Source organism: Aphanomyces invadans, assembly GCF_000520115.1.
Source record: "Aphanomyces invadans strain NJM9701 unplaced genomic scaffold supercont1.45, whole genome shotgun sequence".
NCBI lineage: Eukaryota > Oomycota > Saprolegniomycetes > Saprolegniales > Verrucalvaceae > Aphanomyces > Aphanomyces invadans.
The window spans coordinates 173466-189806 of NW_008580190.1; the positions used below are offsets into that span (position 1 = coordinate 173466).

The 16341-nt window shown below is 55.0% G+C and overlaps 8 protein-coding genes across 16 annotated transcripts; 4 read left to right on the top strand and 4 right to left on the bottom strand.

The window, feature by feature from the left end:
* Nucleotides 1-487: 487 nt before the first annotated feature.
* Nucleotides 488-2393, top strand: H310_12930. 2 transcript variants are annotated; one of them, XM_008880218.1, is made up of 11 exons: nt 488-566; nt 621-657; nt 704-788; nt 850-991; nt 1049-1188; nt 1235-1287; nt 1341-1504; nt 1556-1626; nt 1674-1853; nt 1929-2098; nt 2154-2393. In XM_008880218.1, exons 1-11 carry the CDS (start codon nt 560-562, stop codon nt 2260-2262), a joined length of 1158 nt encoding a protein of 385 aa, XP_008878440.1. In that variant the 5' UTR covers nt 488-559; the 3' UTR covers nt 2263-2393. The 2 variants fall into 2 exon arrangements, with proteins under 2 accessions (XP_008878440.1, XP_008878439.1); XM_008880217.1 differs by having other exon boundaries at nt 1929-2393.
* A 116-nt stretch (nt 2394-2509) lies between these two features.
* Nucleotides 2510-4803, top strand: H310_12931 (hypothetical protein). Of its 5 annotated transcripts, none has more exons than XM_008880223.1 (7): nt 2510-2706; nt 2771-3017; nt 3066-3190; nt 3239-3406; nt 3460-3495; nt 3768-4030; nt 4080-4803. In XM_008880223.1, the coding sequence occupies exons 1-7, from the start codon at nt 2539-2541 to the stop codon at nt 4234-4236; spliced, it is 1164 nt and encodes a 387-aa protein (XP_008878445.1). In that variant the 5' UTR covers nt 2510-2538; the 3' UTR covers nt 4237-4803. The 5 variants fall into 5 exon arrangements, with proteins under 5 accessions (XP_008878445.1, XP_008878444.1, XP_008878441.1 ...); XM_008880222.1 differs by having other exon boundaries at nt 3084-3190; XM_008880219.1 differs by having other exon boundaries at nt 3239-3495.
* H310_12932 (hypothetical protein) lies at nt 4028-5086 on the bottom strand. The gene is made up of 2 exons (XM_008880224.1): nt 4636-5086; nt 4028-4563 (listed from the first exon to the last, which is right to left on the bottom strand). Exons 1-2 carry the CDS (start codon nt 5040-5042, stop codon nt 4320-4322), a joined length of 651 nt encoding a protein of 216 aa, XP_008878446.1. The 5' UTR covers nt 5043-5086; the 3' UTR covers nt 4028-4319.
* A 91-nt stretch (nt 5087-5177) lies between these two features.
* Nucleotides 5178-10097, top strand: H310_12933 (hypothetical protein). Of its 3 annotated transcripts, XM_008880225.1 has the most exons (12): nt 5178-5359; nt 5423-5604; nt 5660-5955; nt 6017-6066; nt 6232-6351; nt 6469-6557; nt 6682-6800; nt 7037-7286; nt 7371-7577; nt 7629-7826; nt 7879-8165; nt 8216-9261. In XM_008880225.1, the coding sequence occupies exons 2-11, from the start codon at nt 5569-5571 to the stop codon at nt 7978-7980; spliced, it is 1467 nt and encodes a 488-aa protein (XP_008878447.1). In that variant the 5' UTR covers nt 5178-5359; nt 5423-5568; the 3' UTR covers nt 7981-8165; nt 8216-9261. The 3 variants fall into 3 exon arrangements, with proteins under 3 accessions (XP_008878447.1, XP_008878448.1, XP_008878449.1); XM_008880226.1 differs by having other exon boundaries at nt 7879-10097; XM_008880227.1 differs by having other exon boundaries at nt 5660-6066.
* On the bottom strand, nt 7847-10097 carry H310_12934 (hypothetical protein). Its single transcript, XM_008880228.1, has 2 exons — nt 8157-10097; nt 7847-8102 (listed from the first exon to the last, which is right to left on the bottom strand). The coding sequence occupies exon 1, from the start codon at nt 10073-10075 to the stop codon at nt 8534-8536; it is 1542 nt and encodes a 513-aa protein (XP_008878450.1). The 5' UTR covers nt 10076-10097; the 3' UTR covers nt 7847-8102; nt 8157-8533.
* Nucleotides 10098-11580: 1483 nt separating this feature from the next.
* H310_12935 (hypothetical protein) lies at nt 11581-12350 on the bottom strand. Its single transcript, XM_008880229.1, has one exon. The coding sequence runs from the start codon at nt 12283-12285 to the stop codon at nt 11833-11835; it is 453 nt and encodes a 150-aa protein (XP_008878451.1). The 5' UTR covers nt 12286-12350; the 3' UTR covers nt 11581-11832.
* Nucleotides 12351-13001: 651 nt separating this feature from the next.
* H310_12936 lies at nt 13002-14035 on the top strand. 2 transcript variants are annotated; one of them, XM_008880230.1, is made up of 5 exons: nt 13002-13106; nt 13186-13291; nt 13375-13489; nt 13562-13641; nt 13695-14035. In XM_008880230.1, exons 1-5 carry the CDS (start codon nt 13021-13023, stop codon nt 13980-13982), a joined length of 675 nt encoding a protein of 224 aa, XP_008878452.1. In that variant the 5' UTR covers nt 13002-13020; the 3' UTR covers nt 13983-14035. The 2 variants fall into 2 exon arrangements, with proteins under 2 accessions (XP_008878452.1, XP_008878453.1); XM_008880231.1 differs by having other exon boundaries at nt 13375-13641.
* A 408-nt stretch (nt 14036-14443) lies between these two features.
* H310_12937 (hypothetical protein) lies at nt 14444-15269 on the bottom strand. Its single transcript, XM_008880232.1, has one exon. It carries the CDS (start codon nt 15253-15255, stop codon nt 14503-14505), a length of 753 nt encoding a protein of 250 aa, XP_008878454.1. The 5' UTR covers nt 15256-15269; the 3' UTR covers nt 14444-14502.
* Nucleotides 15270-16341: the final 1072 nt, after the last annotated feature.

Here is a 16341-nt window from a genome sequence, read left to right on the forward strand (position 1 = left end):
ATCGTCATCGATTGACGATGGCAACAGTCTTCATTGTGATTCAACATCCCTGCTCAAGGTTGGTGTCATGTCTGCGCCCTTCCTGTGAGTCCAAATCCCACGTTCGTATCACAAGGTGACGACGAGTCCATCAGTGGGGCTGGACTCGATGGACCTTTACAAATTGGATGGCTTTGGAGCGTCGAGTCCAAAGGGATGGGCGCCAAATGCCTGCCATATGAGCATGATACGAACGGGGTGGGCGGTGCATCCCAGTTCCTGCGCACATGAGCCCGAAGTGTGGGTGGAAAGTCGCCGAGGGAACACGATGAGGTGACACGTTTGCCGTTTTTGATCATCTTCCTGGAAATTCTGCGAAAAATGAAAAAATAAGTATTTGCTGGTGGATATGCCGCTAAAGTCAAGTGTCAAAACTGAAAGCAAATTCATAAATACTTGCAAATTTGTCCACTTTTTCGCGTTTCATCCGTGCAAAAAGTATCTTCGTGCCGCAGCGATCTTTTGGCGAAACCGTCACTTCCGCGGCTGCTCCGAGCTGCCACCACGATCGCCGCCAAACATGGAAGGTATGCAAGGATTGATCTGTGGGACGTTGTGTTGACGCGGATGGCAACTCGCAGAACGTATCAAGCGATTAGCTCCAAGCATCACGATCAGGTATGGAACACATGTTCTTGGGTGCTTGTTTCATGGCGACCCGTAGCGACTGCCCGTCCGAGGTGTTTTGTACGCGATTCTCCCCCGATGGAACGTTGTTGGCTGCAGGGTGTGGTGACGGCGCCATTCGAGTACGAGGAATTGCCGTTCATGACTGTCCATGTGCCGTGATGATGCTTCGTGTATTTTCAGATTTTTAACGTTCAAAATGGCACGCTCGCGTATACGCTCATGCAGCCCCATCACAACTTTGGGTTTGGTATGCCGTGTACCGCGATTCGTTTTCGCCCTCTAACGAGCGCGTCCAAGACCAAGAACGTCCTACTTGCCGTCAGTACGTCACGTCGTCTGGCACAACCGGTCCATATGCGCCTCACATGCTTCCACGTAGATTCAAACGGTTCGGTGGAGCACTGGCACATCACGTCCGGCAAGTGTCTCCATGCGATCACGGATGACACGAATCAATTGTACGCGTTGGACTACCGTGCTGATGGCGCGGTGTTTGCCACGTCGGGAAAGGATCACGTGGTACCTTCGCTCGTTCGTCAATCTCGCGGGCTGTCATGAAGCCTAGATTCGCGTGTACGACGAAGCAACCAAGACAGAAGTGACGTCGATGAAGGGCGGGTACGTCTGCCGTGGCTTCGCATCCCGTTTCTTAACTTGATGTGCACCACCAGCCACGGCACCCTCACCGCAGGGCACTCGAACCGCGTGTTCAGCGTCAAGTTTCATCCGCTGGACGAGAACACAATCATATCTGGCGGATGGGACAACACGATTCAGATTTGGGACACGCGCGTCGGCCATTCGGTCCGCGGCATCTACGGCCCGCACATTGCAGGTGCTGCACACGTCCAAATTACCAACTTGCCTGATGGTCTCGAATTGACAGGCGACGCCATTGACATCAACGCAAAGAATGAGATCCTGACGGGGTCGTGGCGCCCTGAAAATCCTCTGGAGGTATGTTGGCCCCGTTTTGTGTCGACTTGACCAACGACGCCGACTAGTTGTGGGATTACGGGTCCGGCAAGCGCCTCTGCACGATCCCGTGGAACCAAAGCGCGTTGAAGGGCGAGCCGTGCTTCTTGTATGCGGCGCAGTTCACAAAAGACCCGCGAACCAACTTGATTGCAGCGGGAGGGAGTGGATCGAACGAAGGCAAAGTGTTCAGCCACAACACGAACAAGGTCTCTTCTGTTGCTCCTCCAATACGGTCCCGTGTCGATGGAATGCTGACAACGGGAATCGCCGTGCATGCATAGCTCATTGGAACTGTTGCGGGGCTCAGTCGAGGTGTTTTTACACTGGACTTCTCTCCTGCCGGCGACAAGCTTGCCCTCGCTGGCGCCGACGCGGCGATACGCATCATTGACATTTACGATTACGTTCCTGGCGACAAAGCACGCGAGCGCCCGGTGACCCCATCGATCAAGTATGTTGCGTGTTCTGCACCCTCTTGTTCGATGTGAAATACTGACACGTTGCAGGAACGCTCCCTTGACGGCGTCTTCCAGCGACCTCCGGATCCATTCCCCTCGAGGAGCATCGTCGCAGCAGCTGCCGACGCCGCCCAATATCATGCCCGTCCATCAGTAGTTTCCACGATTTGTCATGACGGGAACGACCGGCGTTCGCGTGATGCCGACATCGCACTTGAACGAGCAAACAATATTTGTACAGATCGAATGATAATTGCAAATATCAAGAAATATTCGCGGACAATCGTGCGAATTCAAAATATTTGTGCAACTCGACGGATGATTGCAAAGATCAAGACATATTCTTGGGAACACAAATAAATTGTTCTCCACATTAGCTCGTAGACTAGTTTGAGATTCCGCTCAAAATATACTGCATCGATCGAACAGCGCGATGGTCGTGTACGCGGTGGACGTCGGCGGGGCGACGTTGAAACATGGCGATGTGGCAGGACCGACGTATTCCGTGTCAGAAAATTGCGTGCGTATGAATGTGAAGCAACACAGTGCGCAGATTCGACGTCCCATTGAGCGGGGATACGTGGTGAATTGGACCTTACAGGTACTACCGTTGTACGTAGGCGCCGCTCGCCGAGGCAAACGGGTGCATTTCTTGCTGCTCCTAGGGCGATATTTGGCAGGACTGCTTGCCGACTCACCCCGATGCAACCATGCTGCTCACTACCCCCGTCTTCACCCCGGACAAACTCTTGCAAACGCAAGACGAGGTTGTATTTGAAGAATTCCACATGGCCGCAATGGCGAACGTGATTCCCCAAGCCATGGTACCATTCGCGATGACGTCGCAGTCCCCTGTATTCGTTGTCGTGGATGTCGGCTTCTCCGCGACGCACATCGTGCCATGGATCGCCGGTAATACGACCCCGACTGCGTCGTCTGTCCTCCTCGTCGCGTCACTAGGATCGATCGTTTGGGAAGGCGTGCGGCGAATAAACGTCGGCGGCAAGATGCTCACAAACTACTTGAAGGAATGTTTGAGCTTTCGCCAGTGGAACATGATGGATTCGTACGACCTAATCAACGACGTGCGTTGCTCCGCCGCACCGTCGTGATCCCATGAATCGTTGACCCAGGTGAAAGAAGCAGCCTGCCGATGCTCACTGGATTTCGAGCACGACATGAAAGCTTATGCGGCGGCTTCCAGCTCCACCATGTCCTTGACTTCATCTCCATCCACCAACTCGCTCGTCAAGGAATGGGCGCTCCCCGATTTTGTACACACCCACCGCGGGTCGTTGGTGGTACGTAGCCATGCCCACTTTTGCTTTGCCGTGCATGCTTGTACCTCGCGTAGACGCCGCCAGGAATCGACTTGCCTCCTCACGTCCAGGTAACGAGCCGCTTGAAAGTGCCGTGCTGGTGTCGTTGGGAGTTGCAAGGATGGTCCAGAGTTTTTTACATCCTGTCCTTCTTCTTGTGGGTATCGAGGCACTGTTCGATCTGCCTCTTGCGTCGTCGCGGTGGTGGAATGCCGCGTCAAGATGTTCTGCGTGGGCTACGGCGTCGCATTGCCGCGCGCAACGTTCTCTTGCAACGACACTTGCGTCACAATTTATTGCAAAGCCGCAACGTTTCCCGCGAGGCTGACTGGCAACGTGGCAGGTGATGCGCATTGGTGTGGAATCGATCGCGATCCCAGAGATTGTGTTTCATCCGTCCGACATTGGGATCGACCAAGACGGCATCGCGCCCGCCATCGTCGACGCGATCTCTGCCTGTCCTGCGTACGTTCAAGGCTGGATGTTTAACCACATTCTCGTGACAGGCGGCACGTCGCTGCTGCCGCAATTCATCGATCGACTCGAAATGGACTTGCGCCCGCTCGTGCCCGCGGACTTGGGCCTTTGCGTTCACCATGTCGACGAGTATGGAGACTGTCTTGACCCGCGTCAACTCACGGTAGCGTTGTGGTAGCCCCATTGGTGCCGTGTGGAGAGGATGCCAGGCATTTGCGATGTCGTCGCGCTTTGCCGACGCCGTCGTCACCAAGGCAGAGTACATGGAGCATGGAAGCGAGGCGTTGCGGCGGTGCCGCGACAAGACGATGGCTCCACGACCATTCAAGTTGTAGCTGGCCGAGTATGCTTGGAGGAATACAACAGCTCCTGGATCGAATACACCATGTTGCACTGGGCGATTCCCATTGAGTTAAGGCTATCCAATGCGTGGGTTGCGCCGACTGCCACTTCGGCTCCGACGACAACTCGAACGCGTGTCAACTTGCTGCTGCCGCTTTACCCCCACAGGCATGCGGAACGGTCGGTCGCGCCCGCCAAAGCGGAGCTGCCCGGATTCTTTGCGACCGCCCAACCCACCACCCAAGCGTCGCGGCTTCCACCCTTTCATGACACGCGAACGTTCGTACTCGACGAGGATGGTCCGGCCGTCGACAATCAACCTATTCATGCATGCGTGCGCGCGTCAAGAACGTAGAACGCGGTCGTGACCGGTTGCTCAAGCGATGCTGTACCGATTTGTGGCAGCGTACGCTTCTTCAAAGTCCCGTTCGTGCACATACTCAATGAACGCATACCCTCGGCTCTCCTGGGTCACGACATGGCGGACAAGGCGCAGACGCTTAATGGGTCCGTACTTGCCAAAGATGGAGTGCAGCGTCTCCTCTGACGTGTCGTAATTCAGCCGAGCCACAAACAGGGTCGTGTAGGGGTTCCCCATGATGTTGGGGTCTTTCGATGCGTCAAACTTGGCCATTTCCGCACGGACGAGTCCTCTGTCATGCGGCACATTCGACTCGCATCCGTCGATGGACCCGATCAGCGCCACGTCGTAATCGTGCGCGTACCAGTGTGTGTCCTTTCGGTCGTGTCTGATGCAGTGGCGTGGACGACTGCCGCTCCTGTCCCTTCTTCGATCCATTCCGCACGAACCAGGATGTGCCAGAATTTCTTGACGTTTCCGACTTGAATGTATTGTTTATTGTTCATATCTAAATCATTTAAATGAAGATCTACTATAATTTATTGAAAAGTTTTTCGCGCATTGTTGTATTGCCGACTCCGAAGATGGCGACATCCATGTTCAACCTCGACGACGAAGCAAGGAACCTCGTCTACGGAGATGACGACGATGAAGAGCAAATGACAGAGAAGACGTCTTCAGGCGTGGACAAGCCCTTGGTGAAGCGAGGCGCGTCCTGTACCTTTTCTGGGGGTGCAACAAGTACGCTCAAGCAGGTCGAGCTTTTCCCATTCCGCCGAAACATGGCACTCACGCGACATCTCGTTGAACGATCGTAGGAGGGTTATGCATCGCGCACGGCGGTGGCAGACTTTGCACCGATGCCTTATGTCCGCAGTACCACACACGCACGTGCAAGAAACACGGCGGGACGAAAAAGTGCGATCATCCCGACTGCACCAACGTGTCCGTGGGCAAGACTCGCATGTGCAACACCCATGGACCGGGTCGACGTTGCCAGGTGCTGCCGTCAAATGCCCCACAGACGTTACAACCTCACACGTTCATGCTTGTAGAAAGAGGGTTGCACGAAACTCGATGCAGGTCGGGGGTTCTGCATGGCGCATGGTGGTGGGCGTCTGTGCAAGATGGATATTTGTTCGAAGAAGCAATACCGCGGCGGGTACTGCTACGAACATGCCACAAAGCCCAAGTGCCGCGCAGAAGGTTGCACCCGCATGGACCTTGGCAATTCGTTTTGCAAGCGGCATGGTGGAGGCTACACGTGCAAGGCACCTGGATGTACCAAGAAAGATCAAGGCAAGGGCTATTGCATCGCTCATGGCGGCGGCAATCTTTGCCAGACACAAGGGTGCGTGGAATCATAGGAGCCACAGGATCAAGTCGTCGACGTTGTCAATTGGATGGGCTAGATGCAACAAGGTGAACCGTGGCGGTGGGCATTGCAAAGCTCATGGTGGTGGTATGTTTCGACGAGCGAGCGATAGATGGGTGCTTCCCAATGCCCGCTCGGGCCAACGATTCGTCGTTGAATCCGTGGTGTTGTGGATGTGTCGAAATTCGTTTCGATTCCATCAACGTGCCAACGATTTTCTGAATATTTTGCGACTGATTCACGCTGCTCCAGGCAAGAAGTGCGCCGATGCTTCGTGCAAGAATTGGGTGCTCGGGGGTGGCTGGTGCAAAGACCACGGCGGTGGAAGTGCCGCAGTGCCGCGTTCTACGGGCAAGCGATGCACCAAACCAGGTACGTTCCACAGATAAATATCGTTCCATGCGTTGATCAAAGTGGGATGGCCTCTGTTGAATGATATCAAACTGGTATTGTGTGTGGTTCACTCCTCATGGTTTCTGGAATAAATAGGATGCACGAAATACAACCAGGGCGGAGGGTATTGCCTAGCTCATGGCGGTGGCGTCGAGTGTTCCGAGGTCGGATGCACCAAGAAACAGGTCAGCACTCTAGGATACAGAAGCTACTGGCAATCCTATCTATCCCACCAAAGACATCGATCAGTCTGACTGTGCTGTTGGTGTGCCGCCTTTCGTCGAGGTGACTGATGATATGTGACTGTAGACGCGATTTGGCCTCTGCAGCGGACATGGAGGCAAGGCACGTTGCAACGTGGAAGGATGCGACAAGATCAGCCAGACGAAAGGCCTGTGCAAAGCGCATGGAGGCGTCAAGGCGTGCAGGTTCGTTACCCTGCATAGGCTACAATGTGTTTGCCCAGCGCAGGATGCCGCCGACTCTGGCAGTGTCTGCGCTTGCAACGATTTGAAGGGCCCGCCAACCAACCAGTTCTGAAGACTCGTGGCATCAACGTGCAGTTTTCGTGTGCAGCGTGTGGCGACATGCTTGACAGAGTTTTGTCATTTGTTCCCGAGCGATTTTCGCACGACGATCGAATTGACCCGTTGACCTTGTGTAGTACGCTCAACTGTACGCGGCAAGCCAAAGCACGAGGTCTGTGCATTGCTCATGGAGGCGGCGCCAAATGTCGACACCCCAACGGCTGCGACAAGGCCCAGCGAGCCGGCGGACTCTGCAATGCCCACACGCGCTTGAATGCCCACGGGAATGCTAGCTACGGTAACCAGGAAGGCCACCAACCCACTGGAACAGACAGCGCAACCCTCGCCATTCAATCTGCACAATCCGCTCATGGAGCTCCTCCGTCGGTATGTCGAAGCCGTACCTAGCCAAGCATGATTCGCATGGCCATGCTGCACATCGAATCGACTCTTGACTGGTGGTGCGTCTAGACGAGGATGCTGTCAGGTGCCACATCATCGACCCGGCACCACTTGGTCCCGCCACCAACGTCTTCGACCTTGCCAGCATTTCCAACGACGAGTGCATTGCACCACCATCACCAAAACCAACCGACGCTGGTGCAGTTCTCGACCGCTGTCTCGATCTTGCATCCTTCAAACGCCACGATATCGATCTTAAACCCCGAACCGAGCGAGGTAAGGGTCTGGAATCGACGGCTGCTGTGGCTGACTAAAGAGCGGCGGTAGGACGATCCAGCGGCCGACGACTCGACGGCCCCAGCACAGCTGCTGCCGACCGCGACTTCACTCACAACCGTGACCACGTCGTCGTCCAACACACTCACGCACCTCCTCGACTCATGCTTGCCGTACATGTACTCGCTTCCGTCGTTGCGCATGGACGGATTGCTTCCGTCGGTTCCGTCGGCTGCAGCGCCCGACGAGGTCCGTCCATAGGATGTCAACACGTCGTGGAATAACTCTTGGGCGCCGTTAGGTGGTGCGATCCCATGGCCTCCAGCATCAACTCAACCCCATCGACGACTTGATTCACCCAACAACCCAGGACGCCGCCCTCACCATGACGTCGCTGTGGTGACGCAAAGCTCGCGTTAATTTTTTCGGATCGCCAGCTGCACGCGACCAGTCACGAATCGCATGATTCCCAGATCCTGCGGCTCCATGTGCTGCTGCTGGTGCGCTCGTGCCCCACACAACGTCCTGACGCATCATCGTCATGGAGTCGTCCACCAAGTCACGAATGGAATCGCGCACCTGCATCAAGTGAGTGGCTGCTCGCCCCTCGTTGGCACCCAAACCTGCGTGGACAGTAGTACAGTTCTCCTTCTCTTGGACACGTTCTTTTGGGTACAAGTCACGCCACATGGCTGCCAGTTCCATGTCGCTGCGCGGACGCCACGCGGCACGAGCGATGATGCTTTCAACCATGTGGCATTCGGCGGCTGCGCTGGACCAACCCCCGCATGTCGCGCGCGACCTTTTCATGGAAACCACGATGATTGTCGACTCGACATCGCGGTGTGCCGTCCGAAATGGACCTTGATCGGGATGAAGTGCTTGGCATTCGAAGCGCGCATGGTCGACAAAGCATCAGAGACGGATAAACTTTGGTTGAAACTACAAGTCGTGATCTAGGGAAGCGATGCCAAGAGGGACTGCACAAGGCCGACCCCGAAACCCGTGGCGATGTCGCCCTCCGTCACGGGGTACGCCATGTCAACGTGGACCCACTTGCCCGTGGTTTCGTAGTCGCCGAGGTGGTTCGCGATGAATTGACCGGCGCAACTCACTTGGGCGTTCGCGCGGTCCTTGACGCTGTTCTTCATGTCGGCGAACTTGCTCTTGAATTCGTCGCGGAAGAATTCAGGCGCGTACGGCATGGGGTGGACAAAATCCCCCGACGCTTTGCCGGCCGCGACCGTCCTGTCCTCGAGGTCTCCATCGTTTGACAGGACAGCGGCGTATCGCTTGCCGGTCGCGATGCCCTGGGCGCCTGTCAACGTCGCCATGTCGAGAATTACGTAAGGGTTCAAGTGCTTGACGGCGTATGCGACGCCATCGCCCAACACGAGGCGACCTTCTGCGTCTGTGTTGTTGACCTCGACCGTCTTTCCAGAGTACAGAGTGTGGATGTCGTCCGGGCGCGTGGCCAACGGACCCACGGCGTTCTCAGCAAGGCAGAGGACAACGTGGAGAGGGCGCGAGGTGAAGCGACCGGAAAGCACAGAGGCTTCGAACGCACCGAGCAACCCGGCGGCACCACCCATGTCATGCTTCATACCGACCATCATGCCCGAGATCTTCAGCGACAATCCACCAGTGTCGTACACGATGCCCTTGCCGACCAACGACACACTCGGAATCGACTTGGATTCCGGAGTGGGGTAGTGACTGAGCACGACGAGCGCGGGAGGGTGCGCCGCAGCCTTACCGACACCATAAATTCCACCAAAACCCTTGTCGTTCAGCTCTTCGCCACGGATCACAGTGATTTCGGCGTTCAAGCGCGCGGCAGCAGCGCGGGCTTCGGCCAAAAACGTGTCTGTGTTAAGTTCGTTGGGAGGCGAGTCCACAAGCCGTTGGGTCAAGTGGATGCCCGTTGCTGTCGAGTTGAGAGATTTCAAGGTCGAATCGTCCAACTCGTGGTCAAACACGACGACCACTTGGTCGAGCGTCACGGACGTCGACTCCCCGTCGGTGATGACACCGCTTTGAGCCGCGCCGCTCTTGTGATTGTACGAGGTTGAAATCCCCTTGGCGACGGCAACACCAGCCGAGACGGTCGTAGAGGCATGTTCGGGCAACGCCAACGCCACAATCACATCGCTGGTGTCAGACACGTTGCTGCGGACGAGCGCGGAAATGGCATGCGGGCGAGCAAGGGTATTGTAGCGGGAGATGAAGGTCGGGAGCTGAGCAACAACGACACTGGCGACACCGCGTTCACCCAACGACACGTACAAGTGCGACGAGGCGGCGCTGTCGGCACCAGCTGACAACTTCGACACAGCATGTTCAACGATCGCGGTGTCAACCGGGGAGTCGTTGTTCAAACGGGCAAGGACTTGTTGCGCGAGAGCTGTCGCAGGCGTTTCCTTGGTGCCGATAACGACAACCTTGGGGAGGGTCGCGTAGTCAGGGAGCGCGGCGACGTCGGCAACGTACTGGACCATCGGACGTGATGCGAGGGCTTCCTTGGAAATTCGAAAGTGACGTCCGATTGGGTTTCAAACTTAAATCGCTTGAAAATCACGAAAACTCCCAGGGACATTTTTTATCGTGGCATCCTCCTCCATACTAGAACCAAGATCAAAATCGTTGCATCCGTTCAATAATTTATAGTTGAACTTCAATGAGTACTAGGTGTGCTGCGTGACGTCGGAACAGCACAGGGATGTATTTAACAATATTTTTCAAATTGGTCCTGGAAAACTCGGCGCAGTTTAATACGAATGCCCAAATGTCATTTGAAATTTGAATGCTTCTGCATTATTATATGGCCTCGAATTGTTTACCTTGCAGTGTTTGAAACCCGGGCATCCCACCTGTATGGCGGCAACGACTGGAATAGGAATGATAGAGACACGGATTGCGTATGGAGGATTCAAAGGCGAAGGAGACACCATCCAACCGAGGTCACCATTCCTGTCGCTATTCCCTTTCATGTTGATAGGAGGACAAGACGAGCGATGTGACGGTTGGATTGGTTCAGAGTCGTCTGGGACGACGCGTACTGAACTGTGCTTGTCGTTGGCGGCGGCCTCGTCGCACAAGTTGTCCCAACGACAGCATTTCCTACCACGGCGTTCGAGGCATATTTGACCCCTACCTTCACACAATAATATGAGCGGAAACAACGGGCGAAATCGTTTCGAACGGCCAAGCTTAACGATCCATACGGACTGCCACCCACCATCGCTCGCCACTGCACCGGCACTAGTCTGCGACAGTATTCTCCTCACGACTTATGTATCATCGCCCGTATGCGATCGAAATTAGAAAGAGCAAGCTCTGGACGATCAAGTGGATCCCATGGAACGCATTCGCATGTCGTTCCAAGTACACGAAGAGGATGTACAATATGTCGTATCACCTCTGTCCCAGGTAGGATCGTTGGGCGTCACTCTCAATGTGCAATTTTATCAATTTCCAGGGTGGTCATAGATTCATGCAGCCGCACACAACCACTCGAAACCTCTATAAACCAATTTGAAGTACCGAAGCTGGCATAAAAATATAGAAATATCAATAGACGCAGTGAATACGACCACCGTTTTAAGTAGCGGCCCTCATCGACGAAATCCCCCGTTCAGACTCTGAATGCTACATCATTTGGAGTGCAATCACTATACTAGATGAAAAGTGCTCCTATTCAGTCGTCCTTGATAATGCGATATGTGAAAAACGACTGCGTAAACCGGCCCAGCGATAATTTGCGCAAAAAGCCATTTCGCACAGAAACTCGAACGGCCGCGCTGTTGCATTACAGACATTTCATGTAGTGTGCAAAATGCACTATATTTGACTCGATAATATATCTTGTGCTCTGTTGTGTGTTGAATATATATATATTGTACTTGCATATTTTTTGTGCTAGAGGACGATGTACCCATGGCAAATCACTTACGACGTGCGTGACACATGGCACAGACGGCACGTCGGCCATTTTCAATCGTTCGTGGATCCACATGCGAGTCTCCCCCGTGGCCATCGCGGTAGTTGCGACTTCTGCAGCTGCTCTTCAGTGCACCACGTCCCAAATCAATGTGGTTGTGTCCGCAGCCCAGGGCTCTGCAAACTCCATCCCGTGCACGCAAGTCGCGGGGTTCTCGATCTCTGAGTTCATCTCGAGCCCCACGTTGACCCCGACGGAATCGCAGTTGGCCAAGGCGAATGCGAACCCCAACTGCGTCGCTCTCATCAAGGAGCTTCAGGGGTTGACGATCACGGCCAATTGCGAATGGTGGAACGTGCCGCTCAAGACGTTGCTCCAACTCGACTTCAAGGGATGGGTTGTCGCAAAAGTCCAAGCGATTGGAGACCTGCCGACGACGACTCCTGCCGCCACCACTGCCACCACCCCCACCTCTACTGCCCCAGAGGACGACGATGAAATTACCACCAAGACCCCCACGACAACCACTGCCAAGACTACTACCAAGGTGACAACGCCCCGTCCGACGAACGTCGCCAACAACACTAACACTTCCGTGCCGACGACCGACGTCATTACAACGGAAGCCCCCTTCCCGACGGATGAACCCACGGAAGAGCCCACGACGAAGAAGCCTACAACGCGTGCTCCAACGACCACAGTGCCATCGTCAGCGATCCCTGTCGTGTACTCGATCGCTGCGGTCGCTGTCGCCGCGGCTGCGACCATGATCTAATTCGTTTCATATCAGATCCATCTAAAAATTCTTCCTGTCGGGCGGCAGGGGCACCCAATCTCTTGAGGATTCGTCAGTGGCTCGTATGCCTCCGGACATGGGGGTCAAACCTTCGAACCCGTCAGCACAGACTGGAGCCTACACTGGTGGCCTTCCAACTCGAGCGGGCCACCACGACGGCACCACTGCCTTGATATCTGTGCCTTCGAATCGCAGGAACGGTGCTGCCGAAGAACTTGCGATGCCACCATGCAAATCGGCTCAGAATGGACGGAATCACGCATGCATAAGAGAATACCACCATGACCAAGTGTAATACGCTAGAGCAACGGCCTTGCAAAAGTAATGCGCACCGCCATCTCTCACGTCGCCGCCACCCCACGACGTCCGTCGGCGAAGGCTTTTGCGCATGATCCAGCATATCGCCATGGTCGCTTTCATTCGAGTTGTTTGTATATTCATGGAAATTTTATTCTTAATTTCTACGACCAAAACCCGTTTAAAATTTGTGATTGGCCCATTTCCAAACATGCTTATATCGTGCCGAATTCGAATGTCACATTTGAAATCTCGAGTCTCAGTGTCCACGTGAATTTCTGAAATACTAGTAATTTTTTGCGAATTCAGCGATAGACAAATGAAACAGAGATTGAGAACCTGAATGTGAGCGCTTCTTTTGCATATATTGCTTGGACCCGCCAACCAGTGAGAAACCGTCGGTCGAAGCCATGAAGCCACAGAAAGGAGGTGCGAAGAAGGGCGGCGGGAAACCCAAGAGCAAGCTCGTGGTGACTTTCGACGCAGACAAGCGCAAGTACGGTGCAAGTGTAGCGAGCCTGTCGATAGAACGCTCGTCGCGATGGCCAGGACTGATCATGTGGTGTGTTGGGTAGGGAATACTTGACTGGGTTCCACAAGCGCAAGCAGGATCGACGGCGGTTCGGGCATGACATGGAAGCGTTCAAGAAGAAGAAGGCTCAAATTGAAGCGCGAAAGATCGTACGACAACAATATTTTTCCTCTAGCTTGTCTACCGGAGCATCCTCGTTGTCACAACCATCGTATCGGCACGTCATATGTAGCGCAAAGCAGAACAGAAAGAGCTCCTCGCGTCGCTACCTGAAGTGGCGGATGTAAAACACGCGGCGACCGATGGCGACGCCGAGGTTGTCGACTATGACGACGAGCACACTCAAGGTCCGTGCAGCTTTTTGTCCTCGATGCACCTCCGTCGTAGGACTCGACCTCCTCTTGGCGGACTCGGCGTAGGCAAATTCGGCGACGTGGTGACTGTGACGACGTCGGTTGGTGACTTGAAAAGCGACAGCGAGGACGAACTGGATGACGAGGTCGGCGTCGTATTTCCCTCGCCGTCGATCGGTCGGTGCTGACACCACGACAGGAGAACGACTTGTTGTTGGCGGCGCTGGCAAAGAAAAAGGACCGGGAGAACCAAAAGCAGAAGAACCACTTGACGCTGTTCCAGCGCGTGCAACTCAAGCGCAAGGGCGTCGCGCTCCCGACAAAGCGCTCCAAGATCAAAGCTGCCAAGCAGAATGCGAAACGAAATGGCAAGGCCCACGGCACGGCAGGCATGACCAAGAAGGGACCAAAGAAGGACGGTGTCGACGAAAAGATCGACAAGCGAAAGGGATTCCACAAAGCGCGCAGAGGCAAGCACGCAGCGTAATGGAATGCACCACATCTCGACGTTTGTACGTGTCGTCGGCGCATGAATGGCAGGGAGACGCATTGGTCATGCATTGTTCAGGCAAGAGATCGTTGTGAGATGGTCGATCATGGAGGTGGGTGGTGGAGGAATTCGTGGCTTGCTTTGTGTGCAAACTGCTTGGATACAGCTCGACTCCCTGGACAAGCAGAGGCACGTGGTCCGTGTGGTGAATGGGCCACCACCTTTCGTTGAGCATAGCCTCTTCCGAATATCCTTCGGCCGTCCCTCGCGACCTTTACGAATCGCATCAGGACTACATCGACCCCGTCGCAAAGCGCTTGGAGGCTTGGATGGCCACGAAGTTCTTGGCGCACAGACCGCGCGATGAAGAAATGAACTGTCGTCCGGCCCAACGTGATATCCACTGTCACGTGTGGCTGGATAACGTCTAGGAAAGATAAACCACTTGCAACGCAAAGATGAACCATATCGTGGACATGTTATCGTGGCGCGCCATGCTTTTGCTTGGATAGGAGCGCTACATGGCGGCATATCCCGTGTGCGACGGATCCTCCATGTCGTGGTGGGCCTGGGTGAACATTTCTTCTTCTCGCTTCTTCTGGCGCTTCTTCATGTAGAGCAGGACGCCGGCACACCCGACGACTGCAGCACATCCGGTCACGATGGCAGCGATCGCGCCAGGAGACAGCGCGTCCGACTTTTTGTCAGCCGGATTGTCTCCACTCGCATTGTCGGGCTTGACGGTCGTGGATGGGGAGTTTCCGGACCCGCCAGGATGCATCTCCGGCGCGGATGTCGACGAGAATGGCGTTTCGACGGGTGGAACGGGCGGATACGTGGATGATTCTGGAGAAGTGCCTGAGGAAGCTTTGGGTTCGTAGCTGTCGGACGGGTCGTAGCCGGCCTCGCGCGGCGGCACAAGTCTGTAAGATGTGCAGACGCCGCCAGTGGAAGCGCACGTCGGTTGCGGCATCAATGCGAATTCGTTGCACACGCCGTGGTGATGTCCACTCGCGGACGCCACAAGGCCATAGCCGTGGCATTGGTTCTTCAGAATTTGCTTGGAAGAAGCCGCCATGAACATGCGTGGCATCGACGCGGTCTTGGTTTGCCCCAGCGCAGCGCGGCGCGCGCTACTGAGGGCATTCTTGTGTTGGCCAAGCGCCGCGCGACGGGCTTGCCCGAGCGCGTTCTTTTGCTTGTTCGTCGAGACGGACTCAAGAGGCACGCACAAGAGCAGAAGCGTAAGCAGGAACAGCGACCACTTCATCGTTGGTGGCGGCGGATTCCACAATGCACTCGAAGATCGCAAGGAGCTGCAGCGGTTACGAAAGATCGAACACCATCTTATCCGGATAACCTGACGGTTTCACTGGGCAATAAATAGATGGAAAAATCGTAGAGTACATTTGAATTTATCTGCATATAACTTTGCAGTACCTGGGGTTCCAGAACACTCGATTACTTTGAGATACCATCGAACTACTGCAACCTGCCATTCAGTTCTTTTGATGGCGGTCGAAGGAGATGAGCGCGCGATGCGAGGAGCTCCAGATGTATCAGCTAACTAGACCCGTGCACGTCGGGAATCGCTAAAAGCCACATCGGTGGAGTGCCCTTGTAATACTTTAGAGGACGGCGTGATGTCGGTGAGTGGAGGGCTCCCTGCAGCGACCAGCACACCACGACATACATCTCACCTCACAGTGCTTGGAGGAGATTGCGCTCGTGAAACAGCAAAGACGCTTGCCGCACGTCCACGAAATCATTTGCGCCATATGTGGAAGGTCGTTGCCATCGCAGGTTTGCCTCCGATCTCGGCATGCGAGCAGAGTCCAACGAATGCTCGATCTGGTACATATCGTGAGGGCGCACAGCGTGGCGTCGATCCAACCCCACCTCTTGTTACGTCCTCATGTAGGACTGGACTTGCGCATGGTTCCCTGGACACATTCTCATGGAGTCCACTGTTGTAGGACTGCCCAAGGCACGATTCCATGCGCGCAGGTTTCCGATCCATGTCGCAACGGCGTGCTTTCATCCAGACACGGCGTCGTCGTCAATGGCCACATCTAGTCTCCATCACGCTGTGCTTCTCCGCCGCGCCCATTGTTGTTTGCCGTTTGCAACGGAATCAATACAACAACTTCCGACATTCATGCAGCGCGGGAGGTCCGTTGGTCACACGGGAGCTTGTATCGCTAAAGTTGCCCTCCCCCGTCCCTCGCAGGTGCATTGATACAACCTCCCTTGGCATCCATCGGCCGTCGTCGTGCAAGCAAAACTGCCGCCACGTACCATCTCAGGACATGCCATCGAAACGCAGCACATCCACGCGAGAACCCATCACGGTGCA